Source organism: Dromiciops gliroides, chromosome 2, assembly GCF_019393635.1.
Source record: "Dromiciops gliroides isolate mDroGli1 chromosome 2, mDroGli1.pri, whole genome shotgun sequence".
NCBI classification, from domain to species: Eukaryota; Metazoa; Chordata; class Mammalia; order Microbiotheria; family Microbiotheriidae; genus Dromiciops; species Dromiciops gliroides.
In genome coordinates this window covers 643,808,908-643,830,753 of record NC_057862.1, presented here as the reverse complement: position 1 = coordinate 643,830,753, position 21,846 = coordinate 643,808,908, and the positions used below count along the sequence as shown (strand labels likewise).

General features: G+C 43.4%; 1 protein-coding gene across 9 annotated transcripts in view; it reads left to right on the top strand.

The window, feature by feature from the left end:
- Positions 1-17,783, top strand: part of MTHFSD (methenyltetrahydrofolate synthetase domain containing) — a 50,826-nt gene extending 33,043 nt beyond the window's left edge. For 5 of the 9 annotated variants that reach the window (XM_043985325.1, XM_043985322.1, XM_043985326.1 and 2 more), the window contains one exon: positions 16,144-17,783. In XM_043985325.1, the coding sequence (XP_043841260.1) occupies positions 16,144-16,617 (474 nt within the window). In that variant the 3' untranslated portion in view covers positions 16,618-17,783. The remainder of the gene's footprint in view (positions 1-16,143) is intronic. The other 4 variants (XM_043985321.1, XM_043985327.1, XM_043985319.1 and 1 more) reach the window with 1 other exon arrangement.
- The last annotated feature ends 4,063 nt before the right edge of the window (positions 17,784-21,846 follow it).

The following is a 21,846-nucleotide window of genomic DNA, read 5'->3' as shown; positions in this document are numbered from 1 at the left end:
AAATCCCAAGGTTGCTTCTGAATTCTTTGATCTCCCAGGAAAAATAAACTCAGCAAGAGGCAGGGGATAAAGCAACTGTTTATACATGTGTTTAGCCCTGTTGTTGAAAGAGTTTAATTTTTCTTTCTAGAATATAATAATGAGATCATTTGTTAATTAGTTTGCTGTAGATCTTCGCCCTTCAGAAACCAGGCTGCTGCAGTCAGACTTGAGGGATTGCTTGAAATTAGAGATCCTGTATTTGCAAAAATCATACAAATGACTGGGACAACAGTAAGAAGTTCTGCCTAATTTGGAATGAAAATGTAAGAAAAAATAACCATTTCTGTCCATATTTTCCATCCTTAAGCTTGAGTTTTCCAGAGCTTTTCAGAAGCCTTAGGACATGGAAAAATAAACAGCATCCACCCTGAAAATTTGAACATCAAAATGGGGCAAGCCAGCATTTTTATATTTGCTTATTTCTTTTCATTGTTGACATACACACACACATAGCCCGTGTTTGGGCCACAAATGCGTTTTGCCACATGCATCCCAGAAGGAGAATTCTGTGGAACCGTAATGTCATTTTCTTCTATCTTAGGCCTTAATAATTTTTTAAAGACACCAGAAATAAACATCAGTAACTCATCAGGCCCCTTCAACTATACTCATTAAAAGCTCAAGTTTGTGAATGGGGAGGTGGTTGACTTTAAAAAATAAAATCAGGAATGCCTCCACACCTAGTGGACATGAATAATCTCTTGGCATCTTTCTTAAGAAGGTGGGTTTACCTCAGAATCTTGGGTCACAACTCACTTTTAAGTGGAGACAGATGAATAAGCTACAGAACTGATCCAGATTACAAAACTCTCTCTGTGCAGGCTAAAGGACCCATCTTAAGAGTCAGTTTGTGAAAACAGATCTATCACATCGAAGCTAGGGTCAGTTTCCTATTCCAAGATTAGCATTTTATAAAAGGGTATTTGTAATATTCCATATTAGGAAGATTTTATAGTTAGGCAGTTGTCTCTAGAAGGGCAGTGTGTTGCCTTAGGAAAGAGCTATAGTTGATGTGGATTTTGGGGAAAAACAACCATCCAAATTGTGGTCACTTCAGACATGGTAGAAAAATGTGAAATCCTTGTTACATAAAAGAAAACCAGACTCAGGTCTAGGCTTCAGAGGTTGCTTATTCTACTTGTTTGCTGAAGCCAAACGTCCCCATTCCCTTTCCAGAAAGATTGCAGCGTCTAATGTTTTTAAAAGGGAATTCCTTAACTTATAACGTCTTTAGCTCTTCTACTCAGTAACGATTGGTTTGTTCTGGATCACTCAATTCAGGTCCCCTGAACTTACTTAGGTGGCTTTGTTAACTATCTAGTTGGAGCGAGTCTGCTTTAATATCTATGAGGAAAATGCTTGCAAACCCCTCAAGAGTTATGTCAATTTGACTGAAGGATGAGTCATAACTCCCTCTCAACCACTCTACTCATAAAGGCTGATTTATTTATCCCTGGCACATATCTGTTCTGTCCCCATTAAAGCCTTCTTCCTCTGCCTTATTGTGGCGTATTAATACAGGACACTCTGGGCTCCCAAGGGTCTCTGAAACTGCAGGAGTTTTCTAAGATGGACCCCAGTGATGTACTTGGGGGAGAAACTCACCATTAAATTGGCTACAGGGTGCTCCAGATTTATTTATTTATTTGTTTGTTTGTTTGTTTGTTTATTTATTTATTTATTTATTGCAGGGCAGTGGGGATTAAGTGACTTGCCCAGGGTCACACAGCTAGTATGTGTCAAGTGTCTGCGGTCGGATTTGAACTCAGGTCCTTCTGAATCCAGGGCCGGTGCTCTATCCATTGCGCCACCTAGCTGCCCCCCAGTCATTTATTTTTAAGATCAAATAATTCATCCGCTGTCTGTGGCACCTGGAAAGTCTGTGGGTCTCTAGGCTTTTAAAGCTGGTACTTAAAAGAAAGACACTAGGGAAGTGTCAGAGACCTGTGTGATATCCTTACTCCATCTCAGGAAGGAGGCTACAGAGAGAATTTTGCGAAATTGTTCCACCTTTGCAAAAAATCAGTGCAGCTGTCAGAGCCTGTGGGAACATTGATGGAAATGTGCTCCAGGAGCTGATGGCTTAGCTACAGAGATGATTAAGTGAAAAGCTGCTGCTTCCAAGTCAGAACGGACTTGCCCTCCACAGGTGGATCATGAGAAATTAAACAAGATATCGGAGAAGTCACCTGTGTCGTCATATTTAAAAAAAAAGTGGACAGCCTGACAAAGTCTTCCCAAGACCCTGATGTCTTCTGAGGGCAACCTGGATGAAGATCCAGCAAAGGAGACTGAGCAGGAGCAATCAAAGCATCAGGAGAAGATTCAAGAGGGAAGAGGGTAACAGGGAGAAGAGGGTGACTAGCAATGTCGGAGGCTTTGGGTCAAGAAGGCCCTTAGATCCGGCCATCTGAGCGTCTAAGTTAGGGTTCTAGAGGTATTCGTTTTGGGCATGACCTAGCTGATGAGCCCAAGAGCCCTGCAGTGCCTCTTGGAAGAAATGTGTAGCCATCCACACGAGAAAAGCAAATGCATGAAGATCCACAGCTAGCTGGGCAGCTTAGAACTCCTCAGTCAGAACGCATGGATCTTGGAAAGACAGAGAAAGTGTGCAGAATGATTTGGGCATAGAAGTAACCGAGAGGAAGAGAGAGCAGCCTGGGCTGCCTCCAAGAAAGTGCAACTGCTTTCATGACTGACAAATTTCTCACAGAAACAAAGGCCCAGCTTTTTTCATTCCATTGTCTTCTCAGTGTTGAGTAGCTCCAGTTGTGGAACATGATATTTTCTGGAGAATTAAGATCAGTATTGTTCAGGGCAGTAGAGAAGCCTCGTGGGTGTGAACACACTGTGACATAGAATGGCTCCAGGGCTCTCGAGAAGAATGAGAGGGGGCAATGGCTGGGGGGCTTTTTCATGGACCCACCAGTGGACATCCCGTGCATTCGCTCAGGATCCTTGATATGTCAGGGAAAAGCAAGGAAGGCCCCTGGCGTGTTAGGTGAACTCTCTGCTGCGACTTCTGGGAGGACACTGATCATAGTCAAGGGATAGGCAAGTGTGAATGGGGTGTGATCCCTAGCATCAGTGGAGGGCACACCCGCACTGCCTGGATGGCCAGTTTGCTTGAGGGAATATTCCAGACCTCCGGCAGAATACTTGACAGCCTGGTGTCACCCTGCTGACACAGAGCTGTAGCTTAAGGAGCCATGGCTACACAGCTGTGAGTCTAAAGTTTACCAAGGAAGTCAATCTGACTCTAGGCAGCCAGGCAGTGTTACAGTGCTAGTCCTGGAGTCAGGAAGACTCCTCTTCCTGAGTTCAAATCCAGCCTCAGACTCTTCCTAGCTGTGTGACCCTGGGCAAGTCACTCAACTTGTTTGCCTCAGTTTCCTCACCTGTAAAGTGGGAGTAATAATAGCCCCTATCCTCCAGGCTTATAATAAGGACCAAATGAGGTAATGTTTGTAAAGTGCTTCACAAAGGGCCTGGCCCATCATAGGTGCTATTGTGATGATCATGAAGCCATTCCATGTATACCATCTGATCAAGCTCACTGAACCCTGAATTACTGGGCAGCCTTCCTGGCAACGCTTTCTTGTGTTCTAACCAGCCTAGCACTGGCACCACAGTTTCGTACTGTCCGCATGAAGAGAATAGACAGCACCAACAATAATAATGCATCCCATTTATGCAGGACATATTTTTCATGCCGGCACTATTGAGTTAGATAGTATTCTGATCACCGCTCCCCAAAGGGAGATTGACAGGCCACACGATCGGGCCAAGAGCACACAGCCCATCAATTCCGCCTTCACAGAATCTCAGCGTTGGAGGGATCACAAAGGTCATCTCGTCCAACCTGCCCCTAAGTCTTCTGAACCATAGGGCTCGCGCTTCCCAAGTCCAGCGGTTTTCACTGTGTTAGGTTACCTCTGCACAGCACGAATGCAGGATACCCAAACAGCCTTTGTGTGATAAGTTGAAATGAGGATAGAAGGAGGTCAGCTTGCAATTTTGTCAATAATACATGAGCATGGACAGCTAGGGGGCGCAGTGGATAAAGCACTGGCCCTGGATTCAGGAGGATCTGAGTTCAAATCCGGTCTCAGACACTTGACACTTACTAGCTGTGTGACCTTGGGCAAGTCACTTAACCCTCATTGCCCCACAAAAAAAAAAGAATATATGGGCATATCCTTCAGGATACAGCTTCCTGGGAAATGGCAGCCCCATCAGCCATGCTAGACAGGTGTGCAGCGTTCAAGGAAGCTTTTGAAAACACTTCTTCAGGGTGACCATAGGATGTTTCTAGGTAGAGCTGCAAACCTCCACAAGCACTGCATTGTCCAAGATCAGCCATCATCACAATCCGCTCAGGCACTGCCCCATTCACACCATCAGTAGCTCCATCCATCACAGCACATTGCCCACTGAAGAACAAAATCTGGCCAGTTTTTCTTTTGCCAAGTTGATTCATTTATCTTCCTAATTAGGGATACTGTAGCTTTTTTCCCCTAAGGGTCATCTTCATATTCTAGACTTAAGGAAATAAATAATAATTTCATCTATTTTAAAAGCTTAGCATGTTCAACACATGACCCTCTTTGGGACTGGTGCTTGTCACCCATATGTTCACAATATGTTGAGCTTATTTACTTCACCCAAATGACTGACTCATCAAGGGAAAAAGAGATCTTTAATGTCCCCAAAGTACTTGCTTTCAAGATGAGGTTCATTTGAAGTGTAACTTTGGGTTTTTTACAGACACACTCTTTGTAAGCCTGGATGAACCTTAGCCAGAAATAACATCGAGCTGAGGGTGAGCCATTCCCTGTATTCCATATCGAGTAACTTGAAGCGGATGAGATAGATAGCATGCTTTAGATCAGATTCAATGAACCTTTTGGGGTGGCTGCATTAGTCACTATGGATGTTTGGGAGTCTCTAGGGAGTACACAGCACTATACAGTGACAGACATTATCGTGATGAGGCAGTCCTGCACAGTAAAGGGGGCTGAAGAACCGATCTGGAGTTAGGACAGGAGAAGCCTGGCCTCAACTCTCTCCTCCGATGCTTTCTAGCATATGGCCACACACAAGTCATCTGACTGTGAGCCTCATTTTCCTCACCTGTAAGTGGAAGTGATCATTTTAGGTCCGTTTCACAGGTTTTTGTGAGAATCAAGTGAGTTCCCTTGTGTAAAGTATTTTGCAAACCTTAATATGTTGTATAAATATAAACTATCGCTCTTGAATTAGCTCACTATATGGGGGGGGAGGAAATAGATGGGGGAAACTCTGTGGAGCAACAAGATTTTTAAGTGAAATGAGCAAGTCTCATCATCTCCAGGTTTCTGACTCCATTGGGTGATTGGAAAAGAAGGTGAGTGAGCCACTAAGTAGTTGTTTATTTACAATAATGGTTCTGTGTTGAGTGTGCAAGTCAGAGGGCAGACCCCTGGCAACCTCCCTTCACATGGATCCGCCATCAACTGCTCCCTGTCCCATAGTTGGTACAGATGTAAGACAGATCAAGATGAGGAGGGGACACATTGCCATTTTCCTAAGAATAAGTCGTTATTTGCTAGATGATAGCTCACTTTAGATGTAGCACTCAACATTTTATAAAATACTTTCTCATAATCACTCTGTGGAGTAGATAGTGTATTATCATCCCCATTTTATAAGTGAGAAAAGTTGTCCTTAGAGACTGAGTTGCCCAGTAGAGTCATAGGATTAAGACTGGAAGATACTTAGGATTTTTTTTTTTTTTAGTGAGGCGATTGGGGTTAAGTGACTTGCCCAGGGTCACACAGCCAGTAAGTGTTAATTAAGTGTCTGAGGCCAGATTTGAACTCAGGTACTCCTGACTCCAGGGCTGGTGCTCTATCCACTGCGCCACCTAGCTGCCCCAAGACTGGAAGATACTTAAGAGATTATCCAGCAGAGTAGGGGAAGATGTTCAGGCCCAAGAGGGATGTGACTTCCCCAAGGTCACACAGTGTCGTAACAGAGTTCAGTTTCAAACTCCGGTGCTCACACTCTCAGCCCAATAGTTTTGCCACCATGCCAGGTCTGGGCCCAGTCTTCTGGTCTAAGTCCTGTGTGCCTTAGGGGCCGTAATGGGTTACTCCCACTCTCAGAAATGGTCAGGCTATTCCTGCCTCAGTGTATGTGGCCCAGCTATGACGCTGTTCATCCTCTGCGAGTTTGGTGTTGGGAGATGGGAACAGCCACCACCACCATTAACAGCTTGATGCTTACCCCCATTATGTTGTCACTGATATTTTGCTGCATCTAATTAGACCTTGTTGGTACCATATTAAAACTCTAAAATACATGCTAGGTTGTCAGTATGCATTAGATTGTAAGCTCCTCTCTGTTGCAGTTGTACTCCCAGTGCCTGCAATGGAGCTGGCACACAGGAGGCACCTAATAATTGCTTATGGATTGGCATATACAATGAGCTGTGTTCTAACAAAATTGAACTGTTTTTTATGAAGTTATAGATGTTTCAAGTAATAGAATAAATCATTTTATTTTATTTTCTCTCCTGTGACCCCCCTGACAGGGCACCAATGCTTCTCTGCCTCTGAGTGTACTAATGAGACAACTACAGACATCTTTTTTGCCTCTGTAGCAAACATTTCCTATGCTCAGATCACGCAGAAGTTCTTATTTCTGTTGGATTTTATTATGTGGGACGGTTACCATTTCTAGTTATCTTTGCCAAACTGACCATAGAATTATAGGCTTTACAGCTAATATTTATATAGTTCTTTAAGGTTTGCAAGATGATTTACAAATGAGGAAACTGAGGCACAGAGAGATGAAGTGACTTCTTCAGGGTCACACAGCTAATAAGTGTCTGAGGAAGAATTTGAACTTGTCTATGGGGTGCCATGATGCATAGAGCACAAGGCCTGAAGTCAGGAAAACTCAATCTTCCTGAGTTCAAATCTGGTCTCAGACACTTACTAACTGTGTGACCCTGGAGAAGTCGTGTAGCCCTATTTGCCCATTTCCTCATCTGTAAAATGTGCTAGAGAAGGAAATAGCAAACTACCCCAGTACCTTTACCAAGAAAACCCCAAATGGAATCACAGTCAGACACAACTAAAACAACTGAATGACAACTTCCTTATTTGAGAGACAGTTTAATCTAATTCCCTCATTTTACAGATGAGAAAATAGACCTAGAGAACATAACACATCCAAGGATGTCCAGATAGTTTGTCACAGATTCGGGAACAGCCTAGTTCTCCTCTTATCTGTGTCAGTAATTACTGTTTTTGGTGTATTTTTTTTTTTTAGTGAGGCAATTGGGGTTAAGTGACTTGCCTAGGGTCACACAGCTAGTAAGTGTTAAGTGTCTGAGGCCAGATTTGAACTCAGGTACTCCTGACTCCAGGGCCGGTGCTCTATCCACTGCGCCACCTAGCTGCCCCGGTGTATTTTTGTTTGGTTTGGGTTTGGGTTTTGCAGGGCAGTGAGGGTTAAGTGACTTGCCCAGGGTCACACAGCTAGTAAGTATCAAGTGTCTGAGGCCAGATTTGAACTCAGGTCCTACTGAATCTGGGACTGGTGCTTTATCTACTGCGCCACCTAGCTGCCCAGTAATTACTGTTTTAAAAAAGAAGATACTTTTTAAAAAATTAATTCGATATGTTTCAATAAAAAGGGATTTAGTATATAAGAAAATTACAATCTAAATTGCATCTAGCTTTTTTTAAAAATAGAGTGATTAGCCACATAAGAACAAAATAAAAAGGTTTTTATGTTTAATTTAATAAGCAACAAGCCTTCATTTCACATGGAAAATTGACAGAGCCCAACAAATGTTCCTAATTGCTGGCCAGGAAAAAGAGAGTAAGATGGCTAAAGACTAGTCAGGAGACTTGAGGTCCATCTGTCTTACAAAGGGAGTTTCTGTCAGCTGATGCTGAGTGACTAAGAATTTCAGCCGAGAGTCGTCATTTTTCAAATATAAAAATGGCCGTCATCTGTACAGCTGCAAAAAGCCACATGTGGCTCAGGTAGGTTTCCCCACCCCTGACTTTGTTGCTAAGAGTGGAAAGAGCAGCAAAAACCTTTAAGTTATAGGGGAGAGAAGATGGAATTTTTGCACCTGCAAGTAACCAGATATACCTGAAATGAAGAGTCTGAGATAAAAGGAAATGTGTTTCTGTCTCTGAAGACACCATTGCATGTAAAAGGAGTGTGGTTTTTATTTTTTAGTATTTCATACATAATTATGTGGGTTTTTTAAAAATTTCTAATATTCTCCCAGTTGATTATGTTTTGTGTGTGCGCCAGCAGAGGATAAAAATAGACTCTTGTGATGTGAGTAAGAAGGCCGTACTTTGGTTTTTCACATGCTCTGAAAAGGCATTTCTGCTGCAAAGACCTTCTACTGTGGCTCAGATTTCTCTAGAGCACTTGCGTTCAATTAGACAAAGACAAATAGAAGCTACATTCGTTGAACAAGTGACAAAACAGCTCAAGAGCTGTGTCTGTGCCTTAGCTAGGAGAGTCAAGTATGTAACATCCCTTCAGAGTGAAGGGAATTAGATGTTCAGTGGCTCACTGCTCTTCCGGGCCTTGCAGCACAGGCCCCACATCTTTGGGGCCAGTGCCTCTGGGGTTGTGTGGCAGGCCCCTGCCATGGGGTCAGAATTCCCAACAGCAGAAAGCAAAACAGCTTCATATCCCACTTAGGTGTTTGTAGTTCTTTTAATCATTGACAAAAATTCCACTCCTCTAAACATTTCCTTTTCTTTATGCCTCAAAGGGCTCTTAGTATCTCTTTTCCATTGTTGGCTGCCCCAGCCTATTTCTAACAGTTAGAAGAAATTATCACCTGTACTGAACTCATTTACTTTTTCATCCCTAATTCTTGCATTTTTCAATTTTTTTTCCTTAAAAAGGTTAGACCCTTTTAGTGCTGACCATTTTTTAAATCACTAGGTTGAAGAAAACAGGTTTAAAACAATTACGTAGGGTTATATGTGTAAGTATGTGTGTGTGTGTGTGTGTGTGTGCATACACACAGTGGGGGTGGGGGGGGGGTGGAGAGAGAGGGGGAGAGAGTTTTACATGTACTGGACATGCTTAGCCTAGATGATAGAAATATCACTGTCTTCCAAATATCTTCAGACATGGCTAATGTGAGCATTTGTTTTTCTGGACTAGATAGATATGTACTGAGGTATTTCTTTTATTTGTGTGTGTGTGTGTGTTTGTGTGTGTTTTAATGGGGGGGGTAGTGGAAGGGACAGATTAATAAAAAGAAGATGAAAAACCAAACAAAAAATCTGTCACTTTTTGTTGGCCCTCCCTCCACATATCTTGTAGAGTATCAGCTCTTGATTGGCTCATGAAGAGTAACTAAGGACGTAGGAGAAACCCTGGCTCTCTGGCTCCCTCGGTGACTTATGGCTTATAGTGTGATCAGGTAGGGCTGCCCTTCCCTGGCACAGCTTTTGGCAAAGCTCTGCCAAGTGCAATGCCTTGAAATGAAGTAGGCTCTCAGGAGAGATTTGTTTGTGACCACTGTTTACATGGGGGTAACTTTCCTTGGAATGCTGAAGTTGTCTGTGAGTGAACACAGTGTTTGCAGAGGGGGAGAGTACCAGAGTGAAGGTCATCAAATCTCATTCACAGACTTAGAAAGGAAAAATGCTGTGGGGAGGGAAGGGGTTATTTACATTTAATTGAAGCTTCTCCTCTTGCATTTAGGGTTACTTTCTCCTCTGCCTGCAGGAATTATCTGAGGCCCAAAAGATTAGAGCTAGGGGATCCGAGGGACCAAAAGCATTAAATAGAGTTCTGCTTAAGGCCCACTCTAATTGGAGAGGTAATCTGCCTGAGACATTCCCAATGTCTTGTAGTACCCAGTGAAAACAGCCTGGCATTCTCATTTGAAGTTGCTGGCTATCCTTTACATAGCGTTCCAAATGAGCCTCGACTGGAAACTTGGCATTACTTCCTAAGCTCTTCCAGGAACTTCTAGGATACCCTAAGGTCTTCATTGTGGTTCATACCTTGACTTCCTTTTTGTCATGTAGAAGCAGGAAACTGATATATGCGATGTGGCTTCTTTGCATTTTTTCTCCTGTCTCCAAATTTTTCAGCTACCAGAATAAGGCCCCATACCCAATATCCATAAGCTGTAAAGTGAGCTTGTATTTGCCAAAGGGTCCTCACTCCAAGTGACTGAGAAAAAGATGTAGATTTAGGATATGACTTGTTAGGTTGGAAGGGATACCACGCTCCCAGTCACCCAGGCTCTAAACCCAAGTTGTCATCTCTGACTCATCACTCTCCCTCACACTCCATATGCAAACTGTTGCCAAGCCCTGTCACTTCTACCTTTGCATGACCCCCTTTTTCCCACTGACACAAGCACCGCCCTGGTTCAGGCCGTCATCGCCCCACACTTGCAGTAGCCTTCTGCTCAGCCTCCCTGCCTCAAGTCTCTCCCCACTCCAGTCTATCGTCCCCCCAAGCCGTCAAAATGATTTCCCTAAAGTTCAAGACTGGCTGGCACCCTCACATTTAATCAATTCCAGGGGCTCCCCATTACCTCCACTATGAAATTTTCTGGTTCATGAAGCCCTTCCTGCCTTTCCAGTCTTCTAATATCGTACTCAAAGATCCAGGGACAATGGCCCCCTGACTGTTCCCCACGCAAGGCCTTCCATCTCCCAGCTCTGCCCCCCAGGCCTGGAACAATCTTCTCCGTCTCTTTCTCTGGCTTCCTTCAAGGCACAGCTAAAGTCCCAACTTCTAGAAGAAGCCCTTCCTGGTCCTCCTTAATGCTAGTGTCTCTCCTCTGTTACCTCTAGTTTATTCTGTGAATATCCTATTTGAACACAATTGTTTGCATGTTGTCTCCTTGTCAAGATTGTGAACTCCCTGAGACACGGAACTGATTTTGCCTCTTTGTACCCCTTTGTACCCCCTTAGCACAGCGCCTGGTATGTTGTAGATACTAATAAATGCTAGTCATTTGAATCTGAAGGGTGTTTGAGCAGCATCAACATACAGGGGCAGAAACTCTGAGACTTGCATACAGTCACGCAGATCTAAATCATTTCTCCTGCTGAGTTGACTTACAGCTAAACCAGGTTCTTTTTAAGAAAAGCACTTTAGGGGGCAGCTAGGTAGCACGGTGGATAAAGCACTGGCCCTGGATTCAGGAGGGCCTGAGTTCAAATCGGACCTCAGACACTTGACACTTACTAGCTGTGTGACCCTGGGCAAGTCACTTAACCCTCATTGCCCCTCCCCACCAAAAAAAGGAAAAAAGAAAAGAAAAGAAAAGTACTTTAACTTATGGTGGGAAATGTCTTCCACATCTAGAAAAAGAACTGTGGGATCCAAATGCAGATTGAAACATACTATTTTCATTTTTGTTGTCGCTTTTTTGTTATTGTCCCTGTTTATTCTTTTTTGGCATTTTTTTCCTTTTTGTTCTGAGCCTTCTCTTACAACTTGACTAATGTAGAAATACATTTAACATGATTGTAATGTGTAACCTATATCAGATTGCTTGCTGACCTCAGGAGGGCGGGAGAAAAATTTAGAACGCAAAAAAAAATCTTTACACTTAATTGGAAAAAAAAATTTTAAAGAAGATTTTTTAAAAAAAGAAAAGCACTTTATTTTTGTCTCCCCTCTAGTATTGAGTCCACTTTTCAAAGCTTGCTGTCATGTTTATACTTTGTTTTTCTCCTTTCATTTGGCAATTGGTAATTTCCCCTATCCCAACCTCCTCTTGCCAAAAGATCTGAAAATTTACTTGGCTTTCATTCTGTGCTTTCTTGGTGTTCCAGTTCCAACATGAAAAAAAGGATAATGTTGAGGAAACATCTCTAAGAGCTTGAACTCTGTGGACTGACTTGCTACTTCTAGGTGTGTGACCTTCAGAAAGTCATTTAACAGCCCTGGGCCTCACTTTTCTTTCCTGCAAAATGATGAGGAGAGGGAGTAACCCGGGGTCCATGCGCTTGGTTTTCAAAAATATTTCAATAACTATATTCAATATAATTGGCTTCCTTTGTAATCCTGTGTGTTTTATTTTATACATTTCATAACATTCTGAGGAGGGATCCAAAGGTTTTACTAGACTGCCCCAGGGACCTGTGACACAAACAAGGCCAGTGCCCCTTCTGACTTTAAATCATTCAATTCTGTGACTGTGGCTTTCTTGGTTCTTGAATTATACATCCTCTGTTAGCTCCATTTTTCAGTTGCTGTGCAAAAAGATCATTTCTGTTTATTGATAGATCATATAAGCAGAGTTAGGATGAGGTCAGATGAGGCCATAAGGCAAAAGCTCAGTCCTTGTTCAGGCCAGGTGTCCAGGAGTCCTCTGCTCCCCTGAAGCATGAGTGCCTCCCTGTGCCTGCAGAAGATGATAGCAATCCTCTGCTGGCTAAAGTCTGGCTCCAGGCTGTGCTTCAGTCTTGGTGCAGTTACCCGAAGTCTCGGCTCAAATCAGACCAGCTGGCCTGTTTTCCCTTGTCCCCAGAATTCCATCTCCCAGCTTCCTTCAGTGCTCAGCTCAAGTGGCGCTCCTGGTCCGAGGCCACTTAGGGCCTGTCCCAGCCGCCAGGCATCTCACCTCTCTTCTGTCCTTCTCTTCTATTTCCTTATACAGGTGCGTGTTTCCCTGAATAGAATGTAAGCTACCTGAGGACAGGGGCAGTTTCATTCTTGTCTTCGTTTCCCCAGCACTCAGCACAGTCATCTCTTAGCCTGGCTTCATTCTTAGTTGTTCTTCTTTTGGTCAAAGGGGCTTTCTTAGTTGGGGTTGTTCTACTTCATAAATGAAAGCTTTAAGCCAATAGCTGTTCTCTGCATTGCCTCCTAGATGTGTTTTAGTGAAAGTCACATTGTGTCTATGCCTGGCATGTTCCCTTACTATGCGGATCGTGAGATACAGTGGGGAAAGTGCTGGGCTTGGAATCTAGAGGTCAGAGTTTGAAACTCAGCTCCACTACTCTATGGGACATTGAGAAATGAAATCCCTTCAGCTCTTAGAGCCTGAGTGTCTTCATCTGCCTGACTCACAAGGTTATCATAAGGACTAAGAGCGACACTGCATAGAAATTATTTTTAACCAGCAAACGCTACAGACACTCTCATTGTTTGATAACCACTTAAGCTGAAAACAAAATAGTAACTTCAATGGAATGAGTAGTTGACCTACATGTCACGGTGGGTTATGGAAACAGGGTTTCTTTCAGCCAAAGGTGATGATATCGCACCTAAAGATGAAGGGATTTCGCTATCTGCAAGAAATGAATGTAATCACCTCCAAATAAGAGCCAGTGATTTTTGGACAGTCCAAAAACTCGTGTTTTCACCAAGGAGTGTATTTTTGCAATTCACATTTGAATGTGTCAGTTTTACTAGGGATCCATAGTCCTGCATGTTTAGCATGAAAATCCACACCTTGCAAACAGTCTAACTTATGTGTCCCTGCCCATGAATTGTTTAAGATGCTGGACTTGAAGCTGCATTTTATTGATAAGAATGAGTGACCACATAAATTTTCATATGCACAGATATCTCTGGCTCTCAATTATCCCCAGACTGATTATCCATAGAGATTTTTTCCGTTGGGTTGGTTGTCCCACATTGCCCCTTAAAAGCCCACCTTGACCTTACCTAGACAGAATTGTGTGATAGATGGAGTTTGCCTATAATCCAGACCCTGCCACCCCCTCCCTTTTCCTTAACTTCCCTATCATTGTCAAAGATACCCCACCATCCTCCGATTGGCTGCCTCCAAACCTAGGGTGTCACCCTCGACTCCTCCCTCTCTCACTCTCCCAGCTCTCTCTCACATACCTCCCCCCTTCTCTCCTCTGATACTGCCCCAACCTGGACAGTGCCAGTAGTTGTCCACTTGGCCTCCCTGCCTCATCTCTCCCCTCTCCATCCCAAATGGTTCTCCTAAAGGGCAGTTCTAACCAGGTCAGTAGCCTCCAGCAGCTCCCTCTTACCTCAGGATCAAATATAAAAGGTTCAGTTTGACTCTTAATCCCTTCATGACCTGGCCACTTCCTGCTTTTCCAGGCTTCACTCCACACACTCTAGGATGCAGGGACGCTGGCCCTCCTGCTGCTCCCCAAACAAGACGCTCCATCTCCCAAATCTGTCCTTTTATCACTGGCCGCCCCCAGGTCTGGGAGGATCGCCTTCTCTCTGCCTCCGGGATTCCTGGCTTCCTTCAAGTCTCAGCTAAAATCCCACCTCTGACAAGAAGTCTTCCCCAGTCCTCCTTAATGCTAATGCCTTCCCTCTGAAGTTACTTTTGGTTTCTCCTGTATATGTCTTGTTCGTACATGGTTGTTTGCCTGTTGTCTCCCTCCAGGAAGTAGACTGTGGGCTCCTTCAGAGCAGAGGCTATTTTTACCCTTCTTTGTATTCCCAGGGTTTAGCACAGTGTGCGTAGTAGGCCTTTAATAAATGCTTCCTTACTTCACTACCCTGTGTACGTCATGACTAGCCTAAATTGCTGCCTAACTTTGTGAACTTGTGAAATTCATTTTGCAAGAATCATAATCAAGCCAAGATTGGAGAGCCAGAGTTTAAAGAAGAACATGATTCATGAATCTCCCCTTTTACTTAATTATTATAGACATTAGCTACCATTTAAACTGAAACTCTGACGTGGATAATCTGTACATGGATAAGAAATGATTAAAACATGTAAGTATCTGTTTCTGGGAAGTCCCTTAAATAAGAATTGTATCTTATCCTATTTCTTAATCATATTTTCCAAACTGATAGAACATATGACAAAGATAATCCTTTTGCAAAACTTTATTAACAGTTTACTTTCTTTTTCTTTGTCTTTTTTTGGAGCAGGGCATTGAGTGTTAAGTGACTTGCCCAGGGTCACACAGCTAGTTAAGTGTCAAGTGTCTTAGGCTGGATTTGAACTCAGGTCCTCCTGAATCCAAGGCCAGTGCTTTATCCACTGTGCCACCTAGCTGCCCTACTTTCTTTTCTAAAAAGTGTTATGATCTTGGAATATCCAGGGTGAATGTCCCCTACCCTCCTTTGTACTCCCATCAATGACTTAGATGCTCTCCAGATGATCTGTCGATTGACTGATTGTTATGTCTGATGAACCCAGAACTAGCTGGATTACAAGTCTAGAGGAACTCAGATCCAACTGCATGTCCCATAAAATGAAGCCCAGTTCTCCCTCTGATCACGGTTGGAAGCTCTCAGAATTCACGAACTCACTCCTGTCTGTGCCTTATTTCTGTACCTTCTATCGTCCAGTAAAAGAACTTGTCTTCCGGGCCTTGTCCCAGAGCCTCAGGTTCAGTTTGTAACTAGTGAGAGAACAGTAGCTGAATGAAAACCTTCGCCCACCTGGAGCCCCAGGGTTAGGAATGGGAGGAGTGGATTCATCTTACCTTAGAACCTCCTCTGGGGACTCAGAAGGGAAATTCCTTCTTGAGCCCTTACAGGCATTACCCATGATGGAGGGGGCTGCAGAGGATCCTTAGGAGATCTTGCAGATGCTGGGGAATCCCCATTTTGCTTCTGTACATCTGCTGAACCATGGAGAAGCTCTATGGGAAATCCAGTGTCCTTCAGTCCAGCTAGTTAACACATACCTCACCTAGCTTCTTGAAGGCTTATACTTAAACCGTTGGGAGCTCCATACAAATAGAAGGTTGTTGCCATAATAAATCCATGAGCATGGTCAAATTTGTAGAGGTGTTTTAGAACAGTAATAGCTCCAAGACTCGTTTACAATTTGCAGAACACTTTTGGCAACAACTGAGAGGTGAAAATTCACTTGTAGTTACCCTGCCAATGGGGCTGGGACTCAAAGCCAGAAAATCTGCTCAAAATCCACCGTTTCTCTCCCTCTACCCCACTATCTTTCAGTCGCCATTGATCTTTGCTGTGGGTCCTTCTCCCTAGTGACTGACTTAAGAACTCAGTTTCCTTGCCTGCAAAACTGAAGGGATTGAACTAGGTGAACTTGAAGGTTCAGTTCTGAGTCTTGTGATCCCTCTTGGAGTGGACCAGGAAAAGCTGAAACTCTTTTAAATTTTTCAGATCAGTGACGAGATGATGGAAAGAATCCCAATCTTAAAGAATCTTCATTTCCGAGAGAAGCAAGCAGGGAAAGATGTCACCTTACAGAACGAACACTTGGCACATGTGAAAACCAGCCACCAGCAAGCACCCCTCCAGAAAACTGGCCATATAGCCTCTCACATGCCTTCAGACTCAACCCATTCTGCCCATTGGGACGATGAGCACCGAACTTCAAAAACAGAATCCTCTGGGGTCACCACCGTTTATGTGGGGAACATTCCTCTGGATGCTAGAGTGAGCGATATGAAGAGGACTCTGAGAGAACATGGTGCGGTGCCTTTGAGGCTGAATTGGCAGGGATCACAGGGCAGGGCTTTCCTTGATTACAAGGACCAGGCTACTGCCAAGGGTGTCGTCTCTTCTTTAAAAGGCTTAACCTTTGGTGGGAAGACATTATGGGTTAATTTAGCCAAGAAGCAAAAGAACAAGTGAAAGAAACCTTTGAGAGCAGGGGATGAGAGCCCTTTCTCGTTGTTTTATAAAGGTCCTTGCTGTATTTAAATAATTTTCCTCACCTGATGGTCAGTGACATTGGAGGGACTCTGTGTGTGTGTGTGTGTGTGTGTGTGTGTGTGTGTGTGTGTGTGAATCCCAAAGTCGGAGTACTCTGTGACTCACTTTGTGTTCTTGGAGAGATCACATTACTTCAGACCTAAGCTTCTTAATCGATAAACTTGAGAAGGATGTCCCAGGGATTTATAGGACTTTAATGAAAGCCTACCATTTTTCTGATGACTGAAAAATAAAGTATAAAGATTGGAATTTGTCCATTGAAGAGAAGAAAATTCACCTTAAATCTGTATGTTAAAAGAGTTTTAGGGGTTGAGGGGGATAGGGAAGAGGAAATAAATGATGTTAAATAGCAGACTTTGCAAGTTGTCTTATAAAGGGAACAAAGGGAAACAGCGACCCCAGGGCAATCCTAGAAAGAAAACAGTGAATTGGGAGGATGAATAGATTCAGCATCAGCAAAGCTAACTTGGGGCTTTGCTCAGACGACACTGCTGGCATTTGCAACAGAACTGGCCGAGTCTGCCCAATTCTTTACCTGTATCACCTTTATAGCCCACAGTCCTCCTCGGTGGGCCCGGTGCCATCCAGAGGCTAAGCTTATGTGTGTAGTTAAAGCAGGAAAGTTGAGCCTTTATAGGGATATACTGACTTTGAATAATGGATTTGGAAAAAATAACAACAACAACAAAACCCTTCACATACACAAGCTTGCTTAATACCTCATCATATTTTCTCTCCAGTTCCCTGTTCCTGAAAAACAAGCTGGATTTTGGCTGAACTGTACTTTCTAAACAGAAGCACTTTTGCAATTGATCCTGGGCAGAAAGTCAAAATAAGCATCCAAAGGGACATTTTATTATTATTTTTTAAATGTATATGAGTTGGAAATGTTTTTTCAGCCAGAGGGTATTGCTAAGTGTATTTTAAGTAGATTATTATGCCTCCAGAGGGTCAGGTCTTTAATACAGCATTGAAAAAACATTCTCAAACCTATCAAGTTTTCCCTAAGGGGGGAAAAAACTTCTTAAGAAATATTTTGTCCCTATTTTTATAATAAAAATAAAGAAGATACTTTGGAGAGAAAATCTGTCCTCAAATTATTTTCCTCATCAAATAATGAGTTCTCTCCCCAATTTTCCTGGATAAAATGAAGGGGATGGGGAAAATCTCTCTATCAAAGGATCAGGTTCTGGTGTCTTTTTTTTCCCCCCCGGGCAATGAGGGTTAAGTGACTTGCCCAGGGTCACACAGCTAGTAAGTGTCAAGTGTCTGAGGCCAGATTTGAATTCAGGTCCTCCTGAATCCAGGGCCAGTGCTTTATCCACTGCACCACCTAGCTGTTCCCTCTGGTGTCCTTTTTGTTTTTTTTTTTGTTTTTTTTTTTTGTTTTTTTTTAGATAGGCAATTGGGGTTAAGTGACTTGCCCAGGGTCACACAGCTAGTAATTGTTAAGTGTCTGAGGCCGGATTTGAACTCAGGTACTCCTGACTCCAGGGCCGGTGCGCTATCCACTGTGCCACCTAGCTGCCCCGTCTCTGGTGTCCTTTTAAAGAAGATTGATGTAGCAGCTTACATGACCAGTGCCTCATGCTCACCAAGTAAGTGCATTCACATTTCCTGCTTCATCCTTACAACAAGCATCCCTATGAACCTAGGCAGGCAGAAGTGATTATGTTCCTTTTGAGGCCTAGAAAGTTGAAGGGACTTATGCACGGCCATACACCAGGGGATGGAGGGTCAAGCTGTGGCTTGCTCTTAAATCTCCAAGACTCCAAGCCTTGCACTCTTCCCATGACGCAAACTCCATCCCAAGAAGGTTACTCATGTAAGTAAGGTATTAGGGCCTTCTCGTTCCAAAAGGACGATCCTGGGTTCTCAGGGGCCCTTCCAATTGCAGCTGACAGCCATCTAGGTGGAAGGCTATGGGTCTGGACTTGGCAACAGAGTTTGTTGTCTAGGGGGTCAGCCTTAAAGAAACCAGTCTCCAATAAGTTGACCACTATGAAAAAGGAATTTGCCCATTGCAACCCCTTTCCTGCCTATTAGATGTCTCCATTCTAGGAGTTTGGTTTGGTGGATAGAGTGCTGGACCTGGATTCAAGGAGATGAATTCAAATCTAACTTCAGACACTCACTGGCTGTGTGACCCTGGGCAAGTCACTTAACCTCCATCAGCCTCAGTTTCCTCGTCTGCAAAGTGGGAATAACAATAGCACCTACCTTCCAGGGCTGTTGTGAGTACCATATGAGACCAGGTAGACACAGCACTTTACAAACCTTCAAGCACTATATAAATACTAGTTATTATCAATATTATCTTTCATATCATCTACACTGTGAGTGCCTAATTTTAATTTTCTTGGATGTTATACTTTAGACTTAAGTAAAAATCACATGGTGGGGGGGGGAGGGTGGGACATCTAGGTGATGCAGTAGACTGTGCACCAGCCCTGGATTCAGGAGGACCTGAATTCAAATTTGCCTCAGACCCTTGACACTTACTAGCTGTGTGACCCTGGGTAAATCACTGAACCCTCATTGCCCTGCAAAAAAAAAAAAAAATCACCCCCCACACACACACCTGATTGCTCTATAACTGGTGAGATAAAACAGTAAGGAAGAGAACCACAGCTTTGCCTTTTCTGGCAATAAATGTAGTTTAGAAACTTCCCTCTATTAGCAGAGGCCAAGTGCCTACTGGCCCAGGCCTCCTGCATACCTCTCTATCAGGCAGCCCCACCCCCCCACCCCCACCTCTTCAGCAGAAGTCAAATCGACCTCATGTAAGCAAAGATTAAAAACTGTTCAGTGGGGCTCAGTCACTCCCTAGCATACGTCCCAGGGCAGTTCGAGCAGATCCTTGTTTTAGGAAAATAGTGGTAACCACGACTTTTGCATTATAACCAGCTGGCATCTACATAGCAGTGACTCAGAAAACTGATGGAGATTTTTTTCCCCTCTTAGTTTATTGCCTTGAGACAAGAAAGAGACTTGAGTAAAAGTTAGGCTTTTATGCCCAGCACATAGGACCCCAACTAAGTGATTTTTTTTAAAGTCCAGTAGCATGGTTTTATAGAATACTTGACAAATTTCATTTACCCTTCCCATCAACCCTGTACATAGGGCAAGGCAGGCAGTAACATCCTTATTTTACACATGAGGAATCTTGGGCCCAAAGTGACTGGATCAAGCCACATGGTTACTTGGAGGAAGAGCCGACACTCGAATTCCGATCTTTGTCCTCTGTCCTCTCTCCTCTTCTCTGCCACATTCCCTCAGAGTAAGTAGGTCTCACCAGAATGGTGTGTTAAAAAGAGAAGAGATTCAATGGTATCTGTTTTAAAAGCTTTTCTCCCCGCCCCGCCCCCGCTCCCATTGTAAATCTTCTGTAAGAAACATTGATAGCTAGGTGGCACAGTGGATAGAGCATCGGCCCTGGATTCAGGAGTACCTGAGTTCAAATCCAGCCTCAGACACTTAACACTTACTAGCTGTGTGACCCTGGGCAAGTCACTTAACCCCAATTGCCTCACACACAAAAAAAAAGAAACATTGATATCTGCATTGCTTGCTTCTACCCATGCCTTTTGCCATCCCATGCCAGCATGGTGTGGCTGGCAAACAGTAGGCACTTAATAAATGTGATTGGATTGAATGGAAGTAGGTAGTGTGACAGCAGGTGTACTGGACTGGGAATCAGGAGACCTGGGCTGAAATTCTGGCTCTGACACTTACAGAGAAGGCTCTGCTTTCTCTGAGCCCTGATTTCTTCATCTGTAAAACAGGCATTCACAGGGTTTCAGTAAAAACCATGATTTGTAAACCTAATGATCATAGCTAGTATTTATGTGGTGCTTCAAAATTGTATTTTAGGGGGCAGCTAGATGGTGCAGTGGATAAAGCACTGGCCCTGGATTCAGGAGAACTTGAGTTCAAATGTGGCCTCAGATACTTGACACTTACTAGCAGTGTGACCCTGGGCAAGTCACTTAACCCCCATTGCCCCCCCCAAAAAAAAATTGTGTTTTAAAACATTTCATTTTATCCTTGAAATAACCCTGGGAGGTAGGTGCTCTTATGATCACCCCCATTTTGCAATTAAGGAAACTGAGGCAAATAGAGGTTAAATACAGCTAGTATAAGAATCCGAGGCAGGATTTGAACTCAGCTCTTCCTAACTCCAAGAACTGTTCCCTATCTGCCGTACTGCCTAGCTGCCTGTAAACCTTAAGGTGATTTGTAAATAAATGTAAGCTATTATTTAGCCCACACTTCCAATATTAAATTGATCTATGTATACATGCATTTGTTACAGTAATTAGCATTAGTTTATAGATGCAATTCAAAATATATAGAATGAATGAAAAAGTGCATACTTTTATTACATATCAAGCACTGTGCTAAGCACTGAGAACAAAAGTAGAAAAAGTAGAGTCACTGGTTCCTAATGATAATATTTATATAGCACTTTAAGGTTTGCAAGACACATGACAAACATCATTTCATGTTATCCTCCCAACCACCATGGGAGGCAGGTGCTACTATCATTCCCATTTTATGGGTGGAAAAATTGAGATAAACAAGTGACTTGCTCAGGGCTACACAGATAGTAAGTGTCCGAGGCTGGATCTGAATGCCTTTTATGCGTCCACACCTTGTACCTAACTGGGGGGACAACACATAAAGGAAGGTCAGCAGCAGCATGGATAGAAAGGCCCAGTGTCCTCCAAGTTCCTTTGCAGATCAGGCAGCAGTGCTCAGGACCTTGGAGGGCATAGCTACAGATCAAATGGTAAGATTCCTGCCGGTCCTTAGGACAAAGTGGACAAGAAGGTCTGGTGGCTCTCCATCTTACCAGCAGGATTGCATTCATTATTTAACAGTAAACATGGCTTCATTATTAATCCATTAAATATAAAACATACTGTTTACATGTTGTTGTTTGTCCTTGGCTTTCAAAGAGGACCAGTGACATCACGGTGATGTCTTGACTTGGGCTGTGAAATTAGATTGAAGTGAGGCAGAGCTGTGCAAAGTCAGCAGTCTCACTCTTTCCTCCGATCATTGAAGTCCAGTGGCAAGACAAAAGTCAGGACAACTGGTGATGACCTGGGATGCAGGTGATGACCCTGGTGTCTTCATTGACCA